At 37.9% G+C, this 21,828-nt stretch overlaps 1 protein-coding gene across 1 annotated transcript in view; it reads right to left on the bottom strand.

The window, feature by feature from the left end:
• Nucleotides 1–21,828, bottom strand: part of LOC123872287 (ataxin-2-like) — a 302,090-nt gene extending 280,262 nt beyond the window's left edge. Inside the window, exons 1-2 of the mRNA XM_045916488.1 lie at nt 21,711–21,828; nt 18,095–18,346 (exon numbers count right to left, since the gene is read on the bottom strand). Coding sequence (XP_045772444.1) covers nt 18,095–18,308 — 214 coding nt within the window. The 5' untranslated portion in view covers nt 18,309–18,346; nt 21,711–21,828. The remainder of the gene's footprint in view (nt 1–18,094; nt 18,347–21,710) is intronic.

Raw genomic sequence — 21,828 nt, 5'->3', positions numbered from 1 at the left:
GTAACAAACATACAAACACACACACACACACACACACACACACGCACACACACACACATATACAAACTTTCACCTTTATAACATTAGTGTGATAGTTTTTACTACTCTATGACTAGGTAGGTATGTGTGCAAAGCTCGAATATCTGCGACATATAATGCGCAAACTCAAAATATGACTTGCTACAGCATATAATACAGGGCAAGATAAAAGGCAAACCTAGACCTGGCCGTAGTCGAACATCCTGGCTTAAGAACCTTCGCCAGTGGTTCAATATGAGTACAAGGTCACTGTTTAGAGCAGCGGTGAACAAAATCCAGTTAGCCTTAATGATTAACAACCACCGATAGAAGATGGCACTAGAAGAAGAAGATGACTTGGTAGGTACGTGGCGTACTTTATCTAAGTCATATAAGACGGAACCTAAAATTTTCCCCTTTTCATTTAAAAATTTACCAGTATTATATCTATATTAGAAAACTCCTAGTATTAATTAAATTAAAAAAATTATAGTGGAAATATTACTAGTAGAAATATTTCCTCTATAATTTTTTACATAAGTACAACATTAGCATTTTGCGGAACAGTGCAGAGGTCAAGAATCCATCAACCCTCCGGAAATAAGTACGGTCTGATAGGCATAAGTTTTTTTTTTGTAGTTGAATATTTTTTTTTTACTTTTTCTGTTTGTTAAAAGATAAACAACTATCTACTAATTTTGGCATTTTATCTGAAAAAGTAGGAAATTGAAGTAAAATATCTTACAACGCGAATAAAAACATAGGTATCAACATAGCCACGTTTTTTTTTTGGTACAACATCATACCTATAGTAAATTCGAATGAAACGTAGTGAAAATTTAGAACTCCTCAAGGATTACAATGCAGAAAGTCTTTCTAACCCAAAGTAGGAACTCAATGCACAAGTTTTTTCACCATGTTCACATACACCCGACTCAAAAGGCCACCCCAGGGATCTCGAAACATCGAGAGAGTATTTTTAACCCCAACTTGTATAGGAACTCTAGAGATTTTTTTTTGTATGTTTGCGAAACGTTTAATTAACCATATTACCTACCTAGTTTTTTACTGCATGGTTGGCGCGTGCTAGTAATGCTTGCTTGGTTTTACGAATGGCTTCATGATGCTTTTTATTCTTTACTAGCTGTGCCCGCGACTTCGTTCGCGTGGAATAGTGACTTTTCGGACAGCGTGATTCTTTAAATTGACATAACTTTTTTATTTATGAACCGATTGACATGAAATAAACACTAAATGTTAAGTGAAGCTTACTACAATATCTAAATCGAATAAGCCGTTTCTGATATTAGCGTGCACAAACACACAGACAAACAGACAAAAAAAAATTATTACAATTTCGGGTTCGGCATCGATATAATAACAACCCCTGCTACTTTTTTTTATATATTTCCATTGTACAGACACCACTTTTCTACAATAGTAATATATGTATACTTGTATAGATATTGAGATGAAAGCTTATTTTGTATTTAATTGTATAAGTTTATTGCGTGACCACATAATCACTGGTAACGGGACGTGAGCTTGGTCTTCAAAGTACGTCTAATAAAATATTATTTTTATCACCTACTTATTTCTTTCAATTTAAATTTACGCTTTTTTAAAAGGTTGATTAAATTATCAAGTATTCTCTTTTATATTCTTACTTAATGATTACCTCGACTTCGTCCGCGTGTATTATAAGGTTTATAAAATCTCTTCAATTTTTCAGGATAAAAAGTAGATTCTGGGATCCAAACAATCGCGGTTTCGAATTTCATCAAAATTGGTTAAACAGATGGGTCGTAAAATAATAACAGATATACAGGGTGTTTGGTAATTAGTATATAATGACGACACGTACCCATGCTACTTTGATCTGATAAATACAATGCTGAAGTAAAATGACGAAATAAAATAATAAAAATTTCCATACAATTTTTTTTTGTCATAGTTTTCAGGGCCCTAACGTGCCCTCGTGAAAACTTTGACATAATTTTTTTTTAAATTTTGTATGGAAATTTTTATAATTTTATTTCGTCATTATATTTCAGCATTGTATTTATCAGATCAAAGTAGCATGGGTACGTGTCGTCTTTACATACTAATTACCAAACACCCTGTTTAAGTACCTACCTACTTACAGACAGACACTTTTGCATTTTTATATATTGTATGTTTTCGAAGGTGTATCAAGTCAAGTCTGTCAATCTTGGCCAGTATGGTGGACTTCTTATTCAATTCTGATACCCGTGGTAAGTAATGAGCCAAAAACAGGTCATACCTTAGATGCTAACATACAAGGTCAAGATTAAATTCCTATAATTACTTGAAGAATACGTAGAATATAGTTGGAAATAAACCAGAGTTTGAAATAGAATGAACAGATTTTGCAAGGCATTCCATACATAAAACATAATAGTACGGCTATGAAAACAATGGATGAAACAGCGAGCGTATAATACTACATCATAAGTGCAGTATCCTCATGGTTGCCGTCGATCCAGCGGGCAGCCGCCGTAAACCATGCATTCAATTATCGAGCACCTCACACCGGTAATTGGTGGACGATTCAACACTTGCGTGTAGAGACACCATGCAACTAGGATTCTGGGAAATTCCTTTAATAGTTATACTGTTATACATCATAATTGCAGTATCCTCATGGTTGCCGTCGATCCAGCGGGCAGCCGCCGTAAACCATGCATTCAATTATCGAGCACCTCACACCGGTAATTGGTGGACGATTCAACACTTGCGTGTAGAGACACTATGCAACTAGGATTTTTGGGAAATTCCTTTAATAGTTATACTGTTATACATCATAATTGCAGTATCCTCATGGTTGCCGTCGATCCAGCGAGCAGCCGCCGTAAACCATGCATTCAATTATCGAGCACCTCACACCGGTAATTGGTGGACGATTCAACACTTGCGTGTAGAGACACCATGCAACTAGGATTCTGGGAAATTCCTTAGGAGAAAAAATAAAAAAAAAACCGATTTTTTAGTGTTTTTTTTTTTTTCAGATTTTAGTGGCCCCACTGTATTAAAATATACCTATACCTGGTTAAAAACCTACTATTTACTAAGGTATTACACCGATCGCAAGCAATTTACTCTTATCCATTGAGGAGTACCTGTTGTTCTCTATCTACGAAGATATTCATCAAATCTTCACTAAACTAAAATGGGACCACCTCGGAAGTATGACCGACAAAAAAAAGAAACTCCTCCTTTTTTAAAGTTGGTTAAAAAGCCTTAAGTTAGCAGTGATTCGTGACTAACTCAGCATTGAAATGAAATTATTTGAATTGATTTATTTTGCAAATCAGGTAATTATTTCATTTACAATATCCTATGAGGCTTGACTTTGATAATTAACTGTGTAGCGCTCGCGCTGAGCCGTAAGCTCACCGCAACTGACATCTCTTGTCTATGGCTTACCCCTTATGGCTCAGAAAATCCTCGATTTGCGTGAAGCATAGTGAGCCTACACATAAAACAGTTGATTATAATGACCAGCGGTCAACACCGGGCAGCCCGCAGCTAAAACAGTGCAACAGCGTAAATCATGGCGATAGCATTAGTGCCGATGATTTACAATTGTTATATATTTGCTTTACAATTCCGCTCCTATACAACGTAGTAACTAGTAAGACTGTTTCTGTATTGTTGGCCTGTAATTAAAATTAGCTAATCTATGGTTACTTTCAGTTTAAAGCCTAAGTAACTTTAACGTAGTGGATATAAGCTATAAAAAATATAGCTCAATGAATAAGAAGAGAACTGAAACCCGAAATATTTTATACCTATTCAAACCCCAGGCGTTTTTCTTTCATTATCAAAATTGGAAATGTTTAGCAAGTCTGCTTTTGAAACATCTAATATAAATAAATAAATAATTATATGAAACCTGAATTATACAATCGAATATTAGGTATGTATGTATACGTAAATGATTAAAGAGCGTGGATTTGACCTGCAATTCGCTCCAGCAATGCGCGGGACTTCAATTGCTTTCATACATGGTATAATATTGTGTATCAAATCTTTGAAAAGAGCAACCGCCGAGTTTCTTGCTGGTTCTTCTCGGTAGGAAAGGCATTCCGAACCAGTGGTAGATGCTTTTGACGATTCAAAAGAACTAAAAGTCTAATTGAATAAAAATATTTTGAATTTGAATTTGAAATAAGTTAGGTACACTAATTTTTTTGGGCAGTCATATAAAAATAACTTAGCTGATTTAAGCTAGTTTATTATTCCGTATCCGCTAAGTTGGGCACTAGTTTTTAATACAACTTATAACTCAATTAAGTAGAATAAATATTTTTGCACTAGGTTACATTTACGACGGTCTCGTCGTAAATGTAACCAAGCCCAAAACCTAGTACAATAATGCCTAATGTATTACATAAAGGTTAAATTATGAATATGATACATAAAATGTCGTTTTCGAACCGTCCTCTAAAGAAGCCCTTATCTTGGCTATGAATTTCGGTCTTAATATTTATAACCAACGTTATTTTTTGGGCGTTTGGTAGGAAATCTACTTTGTATCAAAACCGAATCGATAAACAATAGTTAACCTAGTAAGACAAGTAGAAGGTTGATTTATGTGCAACTGAAATCAGAATCAAAATAGAAGCCGTACCTATCTAAACAATAAAGTAGGTTACAATGAACACGCACCTACAAGAAAGTCGCATTAACAAAGTCAGGTATAAAGTAAAGTAACATAGGCTTATTAAGGCAGGCTCGGTCGTTACATAGGATAGAAGTAAATCGTTACACGGTTGAGGCCGGACGCGGCAGGTGCTACTGAGGGTTCAATCGGGTTCACGTCCCCCCCTCCGCCCTCTCCCCCCTCTCCCGGCCCGCAGCATCCGTGCAAACCCGTTCCTCTAATAATATAACGTAGAAATGAAAGATTAATGAGAGCAACCCGCGCACGCCTCTTTCACTCGCGGTCTAGGGATGTACTTAGATTTTGCCGATAAGTCTGATGTTGAGTTAGAAAAAAGAATAGATTTTTATTCAAAATAACTTTTACAAGTGCTTTTGAATCGTCAAAATAATTTACCACTGGTTCGAAATGCCGTTCCTACCAAGAAGAAACAGCACGAAACTCGGCAAGTTTCCACGTGAACCACGTGTCGACAGGAAGACAAAGTATGTCCACGATGACACCCGCATTGTAATATAACTTCATACACCACACTCTTATACAACGATCACCTATTTCTGTAAGAACTAATTCATCGATATCGAGTATCGACAAACGCACAGCACTAGTAAGTGGATTGCGGAGGCAATGAAGACTGTCGGGTAGAATATGAGCCGCGTGCCGACCGGTAGCCGAAGTGTCCGCGTCCGCGATGACACCCGCAATTGTCTCCGGAATGCGAGGCAATTTTTGTAATTAACCAACGATTATTTCAATGTGAACTAATTCATCGATATCGAGTGTTGACACGCACAACACTAGTAAGTGGATTGCGGAGGCAATGAAGACTGTCGGGTAGAATATGAGCCGCGTGCCGACCGGTAGCCGAAGTGTCCGCGATGACACCCGCATTGTCTCCGGAATGCGAGGCAATTTTTGTAATTAACCAACGATTATTTCAATGTGAACTAATTCATCGATATCGAGTGTCGACACGCACAACACTAGTAAGTGGATTGCGGAGGCAATGAAGACTGTCGGGTAGAATATGAGCCGCGTGCCGACCGGTAGCCGAAGTGTCCGCGATGACACCCGCATTGTCTCCGGAATGCGAGGCAATTTTTGTAATTAACCAACGATTATTTCAATGTGAACTAATTCATCGATATCGAGTGTCGACACGCACAACACTAGTAAGTGGATTGCGAAGGCAATGAAGACTGTCGGGTAGAATATGAGCCGCGTGCCGACCGGTAGCCGAAGTGTCCGCGATGACACCCGCATTGTCTCCGGAATGCGAGGCAATTTTTGTTTTATACTTACCTGCCGTTAACTCGCTTGCTTGCATCTTGCTTGCGCATTGCTGGTCATAACTTGACCCTATTTTATTATAATGGATGAGATTTTCTCGTATGTTTTCTTCACTAGTTTACTTTTACATGATGGATATTAAAAGATGAAAGATAATATTGGGAGAGTTGTAAAGAAAAAAATTAAGTTGTACTAAACGATGGACGCGACTTCATTCACGTGTTTTTTTTTAAATCCCGTGGAATGTCTTTGGTTTTCTGGGATAAAAAGTGGAAATACCAAAGTGTCGAATCCTTAAAAAGATCAACCACCGATTGCTGGTTTTTCTCGGTAGGAAAAGCACTGTTAATTGTAAATGCATATTTACTTCAAAAGTACTTGTAAAAGTTTATTTTTCGTATTAATACTTTCTATTTCGTAGTATATAGATAATAACTTCATAGATAAACGAGTTAACCAGGCTAATTATTTTTTATCATCTATCAATACGTACCGAAATAGTCATAGAACTATTTGTATAGTAGCTTCTAAATTTTTATTTTTTTTATTCACTATAGGTAAGCGCTTGACCACAATCACACCTGATCAGATCAGATCGCACTAGATCCGACTTCCGTCATCCGAATTCCGTCTGTCATCCGTGAGAATATCTTGGACGTGCCTCGTTTTCAATCGGCCATATGACGTAGATGCTAAAGATTTTCACTGAATAGGACTTGGATCAGAGATCGGATTAGTACGTAACGTAAGCAATATACGAATTCGGTCCGAGTTTTTTTTATATATTTTCACGGATTCGGATCGGATGAGTACGTAACCGCTCTTAGTCGTCTTTTTAACCGACTTTAAAAAAAGGGGGAGGTTCTCAATTCATCGGGATCTTTTTTATTTATTTTTAAGGTAGGTACAATGTAGCAAGGATGCCTTGCGCTTTGCAACAGTGCGGTCACGCCACGGTCTCATTCCCCGGCAAATGTGACCCGCGCTCTGTACTCACATCCCGCGGTAATTAATAAAATTGCTAATAGACCCCTTCACGCACTGCAGTAAATTAATATTAATCTTGAATTATTTTGGAGAAGAACGAGGTTCATAAGCAACGTTGATCCAAGTCTGTAACTGGATGGTTGACTAAATTTGGGACCGTTTTCTCCGTCCCGGATACTACCTATCTGATAACAAGTTCTGTAAAAACCTAAGGTAAAATTCTCACTCGCAAAAAGTCGAATTGTACGCGGAAGGATCTGGAACTAACCGCATTGTTTTCTCTTTAAAACTCCTATCTTCACCATCGTCCCGACGCTGACCAAGTGCAAATGGCAAACTTCACACACTGCCTAGAATGTTATGGAGAATACTCAGGCATGGTGGTTCCTTCACGATGTTTTTCTTCGCAGTTAAAGCAAGTAATATTTAATTGCTTAGAACGCATACAGCACATAGCTCCGGAAAGTTGAAGGTGCATGCCCTAATTCAAATCAAATCATATACCTAATAGGAGACCAAAAACGAGGTTAGCACCGTATTTTCATATTTTACAGCAGGTATAATGTAAGATCCGTAGTGCGCAATGGGACGAACTATTGGCAAAAACTCGAGATGCACACGAACGGTCATGCGGTACACCATCCAAGCGTGCGCAAGAGCAATACGCACAACAACCGCTAACGAAGCAACCACTTCATCTTAATTATAGATCTGTTTTATTAAGAAAAAATGTGCGTAAACTTTAATAACCGAGCGATAATAAATCGCGTAAAGTTAATAAGTCTTGCATTGGATGTAATTATTGATGTTGCAGAAATAATTGCAACAATTATGTATTACTAGCCGATGCCCGCGACTTCGTCCGCGTGGATTTAGGTTTTTCAAAATCCCGTGGGAACTCTTTGATTTTCCGGGGTAAAAAGTAGCCTATGTGCTAATTCAGGATATTATCTATCTCCATTCTAAATTTCAGCCAAATCCGTTCAGTAGTTTTTGCGTGAAGGAGTAACAAACATACACACACACACACACACACACACACACACACACACACACACACATACAAACTTTCGCCTGTATAATATTAGTGTGACTAGCTGACGCCCACGACTTGGTCCGCGTGTCCGCGTGGATTTAGGTTTTTCGAAATCCCGTGGGAACTCTGATTCTCCAGGATAAAAGTAGCCTATGTGCTAATCCAGGATATTATCTATCTCCATTCCGAATTCCAGCCAAATCCGTCCAGTGGTTTTTGCGTGAAGGAGTAACAAACATACACACACACACACACACACACACACACACATACACACAAACTTTCGCTTTTATAATATTAGTGTGATAACAGTTGAGCACGAGCATAGGCATTTCAGTTGACGACCACACTGGCGCAGTGGTAAGCGTCGTGGTCTTATTAGTGGGAGATCCTGGGTTCGATTCCCGGCAGGATTTGGAATTCAATAGTTTCTGAATTTCTGGTCTGTTCTGGTAGGAGGCTTCGGCCGTGACTAATTACCACTTACCACCAGGTGAGATGGCAGTTAAGAGCTAACTTGTATGTGAATAAAAATACATTACAGTATTTGCTGATTCTCATAATATGGTCAAAGTACTCCAACTTCCGTGGTCTTCAGGATTTCAAGATCTTTGCTTAGCCTTTGTAATACAGCTAAGGACTTAGTAATTATTTACACGAAAAGCAACGCCGCCGGCGCAGTATTTCGCCCCGACAAACTCAACAATAAACAAAGTGCAGATAACTCAGAAGGCCTCTATTGTCCGCGGTGATACCATTTCACCCGCTTATCAGATTCAGGCGATATGGCTAATTGTGGCGCGGTCATGCTTTTACCTCGCCTACCTACCAGATACATGCAAACTTTGTGTACAATAAATACAGATAGAATTTATTATATTAATTTAGAGTAGAAATGGCTGAAACCGGTAAGCGGCGCAAGTAGGTATGCCTCTCTTACGCGGTCACTAAGTACGCGTTGAATATTCAAATTCAAATTATTTATTCAATTAGACTTTTACAAATTCTTTTGAATCGTCAAAAGCATCTACCACTGGTTCGGAATGCCTTTCCTACCGAGAAGAATCAGCAAGAAACTCGGCGGTTGCTCTTTTCAAAGATCATCCATCAATAATACTAATACCTCTTAGTGATACCCGCTCAACCACTAGTCTGTTGAGGAACAAATACAGGTTTTAGTGGGTGCAAGCCCCACATAACCCTTCCTTTCCCCCTGACGGAAGGGTATGCGTTAGCTATTTCCTGTGTAGAAAAAAAAGGTAGGTATGCCTCTCTTATTGAGAGTTACATTTCTGTTCATTTTTTGTAGTGGAGACCCTGGGGCCATGGAGTCTTACTGCTAAAACAATTTTACGAGACATTTCACCGCAATCAATAGCTTCATCTGGTGACAGAAGAGCTGGCTCATTTTCTACGCAAAGGATCAACCTGGAAATAGAAACCATGGAAATGCAACCAGTATTCTTGGCACCATTGAACACGGGAACAATTTGTACAGTAATTAGATAAGGCTAAAACTAGTCTTATCTAATTATTATTTATGTAGCAATAGTTTTACTGTAATATTTTCAATTTTTTTTTTTTATTCGCTATAGGTAAGCGCTTGACCACAATCACACCTGATGGAAAGTGATGATGTGGTCTAAGATAGGACGCGTTTACCTAGAAGGTGCCTATTCACTCTTTATCTAATTAAAACTAAAGCAGTATTTTCTAGTAGTAGTGGTATATTATGCTAAGCCGTAGGATTTATTCAAGGAGTAGAATATCTCCTGTATAGTTCTCAAATGTATCCCAGAGCAGTAAGATCTGCCGCCCACGCCGGAGTTTGAAAGTGTGACGATCCCAATCAACTCCGATTTACTGACACTCCCTCATTTTTGGCTACAATGAAATGTCGCAACAAGAATACCAGATATACAGCCAATTACAACAATTTAGATTTTAACGATGATTGATGTAGATTTTTCGCAATCAAACAGCGGGTTGACAGCTATAATTTCACAGCTACAGTGTGATGATTGGCCGATATTTTGCGCTATTGGCTAAAACTCATTGTCACAGCAAGGAAACCGCCAATTCAGCCAATCATAACAGTTGAAATTCAAGCAATCAAATGTGATAATCACACTTTCGCAATCGACCTGCAGCAGGATACTTAAGAAACTTAAATACAAGTAGCTTAACTTTTTACTTAATCTAAATTAATTTACCAGCGTAATAGCCTTTAAAGTAAAATGACCCCAGTAACCGGAGCGCGCCCGGTAGAAATGAGGGGAATATCGATCATTATAAATATCCAGCGCGCGCTAACGGCGTTTGCGCACGCGACCTCTGCCATAGAGTAAGAATCTCGTGTAGACGGCCTACCTCTTACAAAATTAGAATGTGCAGTTTTTTTTTTTAAATTTATTATACACCAAACTTTGTAGACCAAAGCACTATATAAAAAATGGGACTGGTCCACCAGTCTCTATTTGTGATTATCTACCGTATTGACCTCCTCTATCGATATTGACATATTGAATGGCAAATCTTCTGTTTATCAAATCAGTTTGAAGCTGTGGCGTCTTGCATAACTTATAGATACTTAATATTTTTATATCAGGTACTTGTATTTTGTTTTCAAGTTTCTCAGTATTTACCTTATGTACATATATTATCTGATACGCTAGAAAAACTTTGGTTCGGAATCTGGCTTATCTTCTTTTATCGGTCATCCATTTCATTGCTGAAACTCATAAGTACCTACTATTGCAGACCACGCATTACATACTGGATCAAGTAAAGAGTCAAATCTACGCCGTCAACTAAGAAAGGATTTTCAGAAATTCTACCCCTACAAGGGTTAAATAGGGGAGTGAAGTCAGTTAGTCTATGTAGTATCTTCTAAATTTATTAAAAAAAAAAGTTGACCGAACTAACTGATATTTCAACGCACATCTCAAACTACTGGACGGATCGGCATCAACCCTCTAACTCTCATTCAACCCTTAAGGGGGTAAAATAGGGGTTTAAAATTTGTGTAGCCCATGCGGACAAAGTCACGAGCATAAACTAGTAAATAAATATGACGTAAACTTGAATCGCATAGCATTAATAGTCTGGACCAGATAGATCTCAGGGAGTACTTATTCCTATTATGACCGATTTTCACTATTAGACAAAACCCCGTGCAGGTGGTTTGTGTGGTTAATACCTATAGTATATGTAATATTAGAGGTCGTTGAAGTTACGATAAGTTATCAACAACTATAACAATAAATGACTTACAACAGATAAGGTTAGCGTCACTCGTCCTTTAACGCTCATGAACTCACCTTTTAAGAGAATTATAACACTCATTCATTTGAAGAACATTATCGTTTGAACATTGTAGTATGTCATGTGAAGTCCCTATTAACTTGTCATGACTTATGATAACTGACCAAGAACAGAACAAATATAGGCATAACAATACCATAAGCAATTAGATATCACTTGCTTTAATGTTGAAGGAAAACATTGTGAGGAAACCTACATGCCTGAAAGTTCTCCATAATATTCACAAAGGTGTGTGAAGATTGTCAACCTGAACTTGGCCAGCGTAGCTAGTAGTGGCCGCGATGGGCGACGATGATAGGTTCCTTAAGCAAAAGATTAGTTTTTATTGTTACTAATGATTCAATGCGCAGAATGTTATGCATACCTGTCCTTTCTTCACTCCCCCTCCTCGTACGCTACCATACCAAGTTTGAGATCGTTTATTAGACGATAGAAACACAAAATACTGAAAAGAATAGCCTCCCTTTCTAGCACACAAAACACCTCTCTCTCTAGCGCATAAATTCTATGTCATAAGTTAACTTAGCTATAACAATAATCTACTCCTCCTACTTATAATACCTATCTGCCTATCTATCTGTTAGGCTATTCTTTGCAGCCATTACACCTCGTAGATCGCTCCATGTTCCGAGATCTATAGATCACTGCGCTTGCTCTCTATATCCCTCACTGCGCGCCGATAGACATTAACAACATTTGTATTGAGAACACAAAAACCTTTTACTGAGTTGGTACATGATTGAATTTTCTGTGCTAGTGCAAATAAAACACACTTATGAGTGAATGGCGCGAGTTTACATTGTGTGCCTAACTACTGCTTTCGTGAACCATATTATATGAAAATCACGCAAGACTAGCCAATGCCCGCGACTTCACCCGCGTGGATTTAGGTTTTTTGAAATCCCGTGGGAACTCTTTGATTTTCCGGGATAAAAAGTAGCCTATGTGCTAATCCAGGATATTATCTATCTCCATTCCAAATTTCAGCCAAATCCGTCCAGTAGTTTTTGCGTGAAGGAGTAACAAACATACACACACGCACACACACACACACACACACACACATACAAACTATCGCCTTTATAATATTAGTGTGATAAGTGTGATGTTAACAACTCTAAAAAACTAAGACTGCTGGGAGAGTTCGGCCGCCTCCTATATTCTACTTAGGTACTTCTTCTTTTACTTTCCTTCGTCTGTATTCTTTGCTGTACGTTTGCTTTGCGAAAAAAACCGGCCAAGTGCGAGTCAGACTCGCGCACTGAGGGTTCCGTACTCGGGTATTTTTTCCAACATTTTGCACGATTAATCAAAAACTATTATACATAAAAATAAATAAAGTTTTGGAATGTATACGTAAAGCCCTTTCATATGATACTCCACTTGGTATGTTACTTTGAAAATTGAAACACATTTTATTTATTTTTAAATGACGTAACCACAAATTCATGGCTCTCAGATTTATTCCTGTACTTGTGCTATAAGACCTACCTACCTGCCAAATATCATGATACTAGGTCAACGGGAAGTACCCTATAAGTTTCTTGACAGACACGACCGCGACGGACAGACAGACAGACAACAAAGTGATCCTATAAGGGTTCCGTTTTTCCTTATGAGGTACGGAACCCTAAAAAAGGACCTATATTAATAGGGTAAAATACTGTGTGGAGATCTATAAGTATCTCTTGAATTTTTTTATTCATATAAACCTAAAGCTAATCGCGTAGCAAATAACAACTTAACTACTCTTGATAACTTGAACTTCCAAATTAAAAAGTAAAAATGTGTTTATTTTGTTCAACAAAAGCCATAAAAGCGTAGAAAAGCTATCTGTATATAGTATAATACAATATATATATATATATATATATATATATATATATATATAGTATATAGTAGTATATAGTATATAGTATATAGTAGTACTATAGTACAAAAGTAACGAATGGACAAATCAAGGTTAACTAACGTAGCCGTATTTCAGCCGTGGTCGTATAAATCCTAAGCGCTGATTAAGCACTATCTTGTCGGAAGTCGGGTTCAGACACTGACTTATTTTACCCTTTACTCTATTATAACGTCTATAAACTATAATATTTCAAAACTATTTTAAGAAATACAGCTTTTTTTCTTGTTATTATTATAGGTAGGTAATAGGGCTGTTAGGTAGGTATACTCGTATACCTATTACAATAAGACGCAAATCCTTTTCGCAAATTAAATTATTTCAATCAAAACAATTCGATTTCAATTCTTCAATCATTTAATTCTGTATGAAGATAAACCGGATACCTACAATTTATTTTGTAAAGTTTGAGTTTAATTTTTTTTAGGTGGTTAAATAATACAAAAAAATAAATAGTTAAGGAATTGGGTATTAATTTTATTGTTGCGCAAACTTGTAACGCCTATTCTAAATAAACAAAAATCCCGTTTTATTAACCCCCGACCCAAAAAGAGGGGTGTTATAAGTTTGAAATGTGTATCTGTGTACCTATCTATGTATCTGTTTGAGGCATCGTAGCTCCTAAACTAATGAATCGATTTTAATTTAGTTTTTTTTTGTGCTTGATCGAGAGAGTTATAATCCAAGAAAATCGGTTCAGCCGTTTGAAAGTTATCAGCTCTTTTCTAGTTACTGTAACCTTCACTTGTCGGGGGTGTTATAAATTTTTAATTTACACTTGTTCGTTACAAAAATTAGCCTAAAGTCTCTTTCTAGGGGTTTAAATATTCGTTTAAAAAATGAAGTAATTTATTACGTAGCATTTTCGAAGCCTTATTTATAACACCAGCTCTTAGGCTACAGATGAGGGCCGTATTTCAGTCGATTGCTGAATAAATCGCGTTGATTAAACACTATCGCATCGGAAGCATTCCGCCGGGGATTTATTCATTCATTAGCTAAATGACCGCTTTATCCGCTAATTGGGGTATTGATAAAGATATTAGGGATCCGTACGTAAATAATAATTAAGTGGTTTAGGGAAACTGAGGTGCCCTGCAAGTCTGCTAAGTGGATGTTTACCTACTTGAATGCAGCTCTTGATAGGAATAGACTTTTTAATCAAATAAACTTTTACAAGTGCTTTTGAATCGTCAAGTGAATCTACCAGTTCTAGCACTGATGCCTTTCTAACTTTGCTATCTAAGATGGAAGCATGCTAGTAACTTCAAAGGAACAGTGGAAATAACAGTATTAATTTAACTCATGGGTGATCAGTCTTTCTGGATGCGGCATAAATCCACATTAACTTTAAAAATTCCAAGGTCGATGTATGTATGTCTGTCTGTCTGGACGGACATAGGATACTTTTTATTACTGAAAATCAAAGAGTTCTCACGGAATTTTTGAAAAACTAAATCCACACGGAAGAAATCGTGGGAATTATTTAGATTTCAGACGCACCTACTATCCTAGGGATTAAGAGATACAGTCCGCCATTCGTGAGGTCGACAGTTCCATCCCAGACACGCACCTATGACTTCGGGGTGTTCTAAATGTGTGTTCTAAGTATTTAAATATCACTTGCTGTTACTTCGTAAGGAAACCTGCATGTCTGAGAGTTCTCCATCATGTTTTCAAAGGTGAGTGAAGTCTGTAATTCCGTGCTTGGCCAGCGTCGTGTACTATGGCCTAAGCCCTTCTTAATCTGGAGAGTAGAGGGCTGGAGATGGGTTGATAATGATGATGATGACGACTATGATTGATAAAAAAAAATTTAGATAACTAGAGGATGCCTGCGACTTCGTCCGCGTGGATTTAGGTTTTTAAAGATCCCGTGGGAACTGTTTGATTTCCCGAGATAAAAAGGAGCATTTGTCCTTCCCGGGGATGTATCCTATGTCTGTACCTTTCATTCAAATCGGTTCAGCGGTTGGGTCGTGAAAACGTAGCAGAGAGACAGACACACTTTCGCATTTATAATGTTAAGTATGGAAGTCTACGGAACTCATCAAAAGGTGAAGCAAATGTAGCTTAACCATTCATGTTGAAAGAATTAACATGTAACTCTGGAACCCTGTCGAGGCTTCAGCGTATTTTACTGACCCGCTCCGTTAATTAAGATTGCAGATGCATGCACAACCGCGCAATGGGTTCAGATCATCGATGTTTTAAATTCTTGTAACGAGAGTAGCGAGCTATTTTGTGATAAGGTTACTTTTGTGAACATTTTAACTTAGGTGCCTATTTTTTTTGAATTCAGGTATAAGTTAGGCCTTGACTGCAATCTCACCTGGTAGTAAGTGATGATGCAGTCTAAGATGGAAGTGGGCTAACCTGGAAGGAGTATGGCAGTTTTCATTAAACCCATACTCCTTTGGTTTCTACACGGCATCGTACCGTCACTGCCAAAGCCTCCCACCAGATCAGGCCAGAAATTAAGAAAACATAGATCCACGTAGACAAAGCCACGGTTATTTAGTAGTAAAAACAAAAAGCAAACTAAAATTTTGACAAATGATATAACAAAACAAGTTAATTCTTGCAGGTCGGTTTTAACTCTTTACCCTTTAAACAAAAATGGTAGATACGTACGTAAAGTAATATGAAAAATATGTGATTTTTAGTTTAGTAACCCATAGAAATCTCTAAAAGGTAAAAAGATCTAAATACGAACGAGCGAAATTGTAAACAAAAGATCAAAGAGCACAAATAGAACATGAATATTCATCATTAATTATAAGCTAACAAATGTACCTTTAATCGGTATATCGGGAAAACAATGAAGTTCAGAAACGTACACTGTACACTACAGCCAATAATTAGAGCAACATCATTTATAATTACGGAGCAACTAAAACACCATAAATCTTTTCCTTATAAGCCCGAGCTAGACTCGCAGCGCGATACTCCGCTAAAGCTGTGATGCAATAGTGTGAAAGAGTTTGTGGCTAGGCGTTTGTATTTTGTGTCCGTCCTCGTCTAATGTCAGTTTTGTCGTTCACGACAAAAATATTACTACTACTTTCACAGACTACGAAAGTATTATAGTGAAGAAAGTAGTACGCCTACGAAAACTCATGATTCATGAATGTAGCGTTGTCAGCACACCGCTTTTAAATTGTTTCAAACTATCGTTTTTTCTAAGTTCTTTCACGTATTTAAATGCGTGCTATATTTCACTCTTCAATAAATTGAGCACGTGCACGTGCACATTGCAGCGTGTTCCCAGTCCCAGTGGGTTCTGTAGCCATAGTATAGATTGGCGTCTTTTGTGGCTCGCGCGTATATAAAAGCTTGAGATGGGCTTGTGACAAAAGGTGAGCATAATAGCGCCTGTACGAAAACGAGCTTATATACACTAAAAAAAAACACTTATTTGAAACCGCTTATTCAGATAAAAGCGTTGTTTCGATACCGCATACAAAATGCGTAGACGAGTCATTAACGGTTGCGTTTCGCGGACGAGTGTAGAGCGGGCTATAGAAAAACAGTTTGAACCGGAACGCGAACAACGGGCGCAACCTTTATGATAGTATCGCGGTTAACATGTAAATCGGTTACGTTTATAAATGGGAGATTTGCACTTTGCACACTACATTCTGGATATTGTTTGAGTGACTATAAAGCTGTGTACAGACGATCAATCTTTCTTTTGCTATTTAATAGACGATGCCTAAAACTTTAACCGCATAGATTTCATTTCAGAATCCCGTGGGAACTGTTTGATTTGCTAGGGTTAAAAGTAGGCTATCTCACTCCCCAGGTCTGTAACTATATCCATGTAACAAATTATGTCGATCTGTTGCGGCGTGATTGAAGGACAAACCAACTGATTGTAAGACGCACCATCTGGAAACAGCTATACTTACTACGTATCCGGTATGACGGCTAAACTCACACTTTGTCGGACTAGTATCGAACCCATCCGGGATCCTTTTTCAGTGGGTGTCAGCTCGCGACGCAGCACCCAGAAGAATGCCTTTTCTTTTTTTTTTCAGAGAATGTATTTTCAAACTTGGTAGGTGAACACTATCGCTCTACTTTGTTACATAGATTAAGCATAGACAAAGGTTAAGCAAAGTAATTCAGAGAGGAGCGTCGCGATCTGATATCGCTATCAGGCATCAGGCTATTGTTGTTGAGCCGCGCTGTGACCAACGCTAATTGCGCACGAGACTGACGCGTGCCGTTGTGAAGCCTCCAGTTCACATGCGAGCGGGGAATGCCTGCGCCTTGGTTCGGTTGGTGGTTAGTGATTCGCAGTTGGAGAACCATCACTGGGTGAACAAACTACATCAAACGAATCGCAGGGAGCCGCTGGATTCAGGTGGCGCAAAACCCTGGCGTGTGGAAGTTTATTTGCGTTTTTTTTAATCGATAGAGAAACTTCGCGACATTGTTCCATAAAAAATTTCGATTCCAACTCCTCAATCCTGATACTGCAGGGGACCTGACCATCAAAGCTGATGGGATTTAGAAATTGTCCCAGTTCCCACGGGATTTTTAAAACCTTATTCGAAGCTGCGAGCATCATCTAGTCCATACTTAATATTGTAAATGCGAAAGTGTGTCTGTCTGTCTGTCTGCTACGTTTTCACGGCCCAACCGCTGAACCGATTTTAATGAAATTTGGTACAGACTTTGAATACATCCCGGGGAAGGACAGAGGCTACTTTTTATCACAGAAAATCAAAGAGTTCCTACGGGATTTAAAAAAAAATCTACGCGGGCGAAGCCGCCGCCATCAAGGTTCATTGAAGAGATTCATAAAATACGAAAAAAATATGTATGCTAATTTTACCTTTCAACTGGCTCTGGCATCGCAGCTGATCGATGATACTCGTTAGCCTGTTCTCCCGATGGTTGGTGATCCTCTCATCACCTTCCTCTTTCACCACCACTTCACTTTTCACGAAATCATCACCTTTCATCACTTCATCACAACACTTATCAGATTCGCGGTCTAACGCCATTTTCCTATGTGATCCTTGGATTTTTAAAGTCGATTCAGACATATGAACAGTTTTTTTTATAAAATTGTTTTCGAAGTGACCTGTAAGCATCACACTATCACACTAATATTATAAAGGCGAAAGTTTGTATGTGTGTGTGTGTGTGTTTGTTACTCCTTCACGCAAAAACCACTGGACAGATTTGGCTGAAATTTGGAATGGAGATAGACAATATCCTGGATTAGCACATAGGCTACTTTTTATCCCGGAAAATCAAAGAGTTCCCACGGGATTTCGAAAAACTAAATCCACGCGGGCTAAGTCGCGGGCATCGGCTAGTGTTTGAATATAATAAGTATGTGTGTGTAAGTATACCTCTAATAATAACTAATTTGTTGGCCCTCAAATTCATGGAATTACGATATCTACAAGTTTATTGATTATAATTTATCATACAAGTGCCTATTTGTACTGAATAGGTAGATTACTCATAAGATATAATCAAAATGATAAAAGACACTCAGCGTCCATGACTATGAACTTTAGATTTCTATCCGTGGATTAAACTTCTAATAGTTTTGTCCTGCACTTTTTTTATTTAAAAACAGAAGAATATGTTTTTAACCCCCGTCCCAAAAAGAGGGGTGTTATAAGTTTGACGTGTGTATCTGTGTATCTGTCTGTGGTATCGTAGCTCTTAAACTAATGAACCAATTTTAATTTTTTATTTTTGTTTGAAAGGTGGCTTGATCGATAGTGTTCTTAGCTATAATCCAACAAAATCGGTTCAGCCGTTTGGAAGTTATCAGCTCTTTTCTAATTACTGTAACCTTCATTTTTCAGGGGTGTTATAAATTTTTAATTTACACTTGTGGTTTGATGTTTCTTTTAGCTAACTCCTTAGATGCATTATCCATCTGAGATTTGGATCTTTTCTTATTCAAATACAATCCAATATTATGTATCTAGTATAATGCTACGAGTAGGTACACCTATCAGTTTCCACGCGGCATCATTTATAGGAACACTAAATTGGTTGTTGTAAGGTTTCGCCGGTACAGTGGTAACTAGCCACAACTGAAACCTCCTACAAGACCAGCCAAACCTAACCAGAAACTTTCCCAATTGACCTTACCAGGAATTGCATCTGCAACCTTCCACCTTAAGATAATTAGTGCTCATCACTACTCCAGGGAGGTGAATAAAAATTCATCATTCTTCTCAAAAGATGTACAATAAAATGGTTAGCATTTAAATCTATCCGTTATCAATTTAGCTATATAGATGTCCATGTAAGTAATAATAACTGAAACGTTATGGTGCACCAGAAACATTGTTGTCTGACCATAAAAACAGAGTAGGTACCTAGTACCTACCTACCTAACTACGTGATAAACTATGAGTGACTAAGGTGATACATATACAAGGTTTTCTGTATAACACTTTCTAGATTGATGGATAAACAATTATGAAAATCAATCTACGTGGGCCTATTTTTTGAAACCATGGAGGGTCATCATAATCATCATCATCATCATTCAATGAGCACGGGTCTTCTGTCAGAATGAGAAGGATCATAGTTTACCACGCAGACCCAGTGCGAATTGGCCTGCGAAAACGCACTTAAGAAAAGCTAGAGGTGCGTGCCCGGGATCGAACCCCCGATTTTCCGAAAAGAAGGCTGACACTCTATCACCACTTTACCATCCTACTCGTTTTTAGGGTTCCGTATCTCAAAAGAAAAAAAACCATTACAGAATCACTTTGTTGTCTGTCTGTGCATCTGTCAAGAAGCCTTTAGGGTACTTTGCGTTGACCTAGAACCATGAATCATAGACCTGTGGTAGATCTAAATACCACAAGTAAAGGAAAAAATCCGAAAACCGTGAATTTGTAATTATATCACCCAAAAAAATTAAACAGCAGCGGGGTCTTCTCCATCTGACCTATGTCAAGACGGGGGTACGGGCCTCGAGGCGTGGCCCGAAACGTGAAAATTAAACGTATTCACGAAAAATTTAATTTACTAAATCGAATATAGATGGCGCAGTCCGTTATTAAATTACAGTGTTCTACATAGAAGTGTTAACTGTAACTTGTTTGATGGTAAGGAACCCGTCAAGACATCAAACTCTTTGATATAGCAAATGAAGTTATATCAAAATAATAACTAACCGATACAATCGAACAACTACATATTATTATACGATTCTTGGCGTTGTGTAATCAATCATTCGCGAGCAACACAAACAAGAGTATGCTTTTAATGTAATGTATCATTCAAAGGCTGCAGCAACCGATCACGCCTACCATTGTTTTGGGGAACAGGCGGCTTGTAGAGTAAAGGTTACTGTGCTGCCTATGAGGTAAAGCTTAACTTAGAAGCCAAGGATAATATTGGAACTATACCATAAATATAATAAAATTGGTTGAGTATTTATAGGATGACACTGGCTAATGGCTATAAATTTAAAAAAATAATTATGAAACACCAACAAATCTGCAGTGCTAATCGCAGTCAGGTTTTTCTAAAACTTTAAATACCTACTTGTTTAATTGTACAAAATACGCGTGAAATCGGTTACATTGATGGCGTCAAAGTAATGCTGACGCTGTCAGCTAAGATGGATCTTAATATGACCTTCACCTGAACTTCCACTCATACATTTTCAGTAATTGAAATATGTGCCTTTTACGGATTCGTGGCCATGTGCAATCTGCATATGGAAGACTAGGGTTTAGTCTCAGACATAATAATTGTTTTCCGTTTCAGAGTAGGTAATGCCGTCAACACGACGTTTTTCAAGTTATCTCTTGACTGGAGCCTTATCTGGTGGTAAGCGATGATACAGTCTTAAATGAAAGCGGGCTAACTTGGAAGGGGTATGTTAGTTTTATTAAACCTTATTGGTTTCTATACACGGAATTGTATACTGGAACGCTAAATCGCTTAGCAGTACAGCATTGTCGGTAAGGTGGTAACCAGCTACGGCCGTAGCCTCCCACCAGACCAGACCATGGACAATCTAAATTCCAAATTATTTCTGCCGGGAATCGAAACGGAGAGTTCCCGCTTATAAGACCACAGTTCTGACCACTGTACCAAGAAAGTCAAATCAAGACACTGAAGATAGGAAGTGAATAATTTGAAACTTATTATTGTTTAATTTTTTTTTGTTTGAGTCGATTAAACCTAAGAGTAAGTAGATGTTTAAATGTCCTATGATAATATGAAAAAGTCCCTAAGAACAAACAAACAAATAAAACAATATAATGCACATCACGCGTGTTAAAGATACTAACACAAAGTTGTGCAATTGTTTAAATGAAAGCGGAGACGAAAAGTTATGGAATAGATTACCAATAGGTAGGTACTGTATCAAGCCACATGTCACTTTGAAAACTAGAAAATAAAACTCTTTACTTTGAAAATTGTTCGTGTCTTTACAAACTACTTGAATGAACCTTCTTACATCAGACTCAGGTAGCTACATCCAGGTTTGGAAACACAAACAAACTGTATTAAAACGACAAATATTTTCACTAAAAACACCGGGCAAAGGTAATAACAGGTACGTTTTAT

This window comes from Maniola jurtina, chromosome 15 (genome assembly GCF_905333055.1).
Source record: "Maniola jurtina chromosome 15, ilManJurt1.1, whole genome shotgun sequence".
NCBI classification, from domain to species: domain Eukaryota; kingdom Metazoa; phylum Arthropoda; class Insecta; order Lepidoptera; family Nymphalidae; genus Maniola; species Maniola jurtina.
Note: the sequence above shows the minus strand (reverse complement) of the source record. Positions and strands in the feature narration are given on the sequence as shown.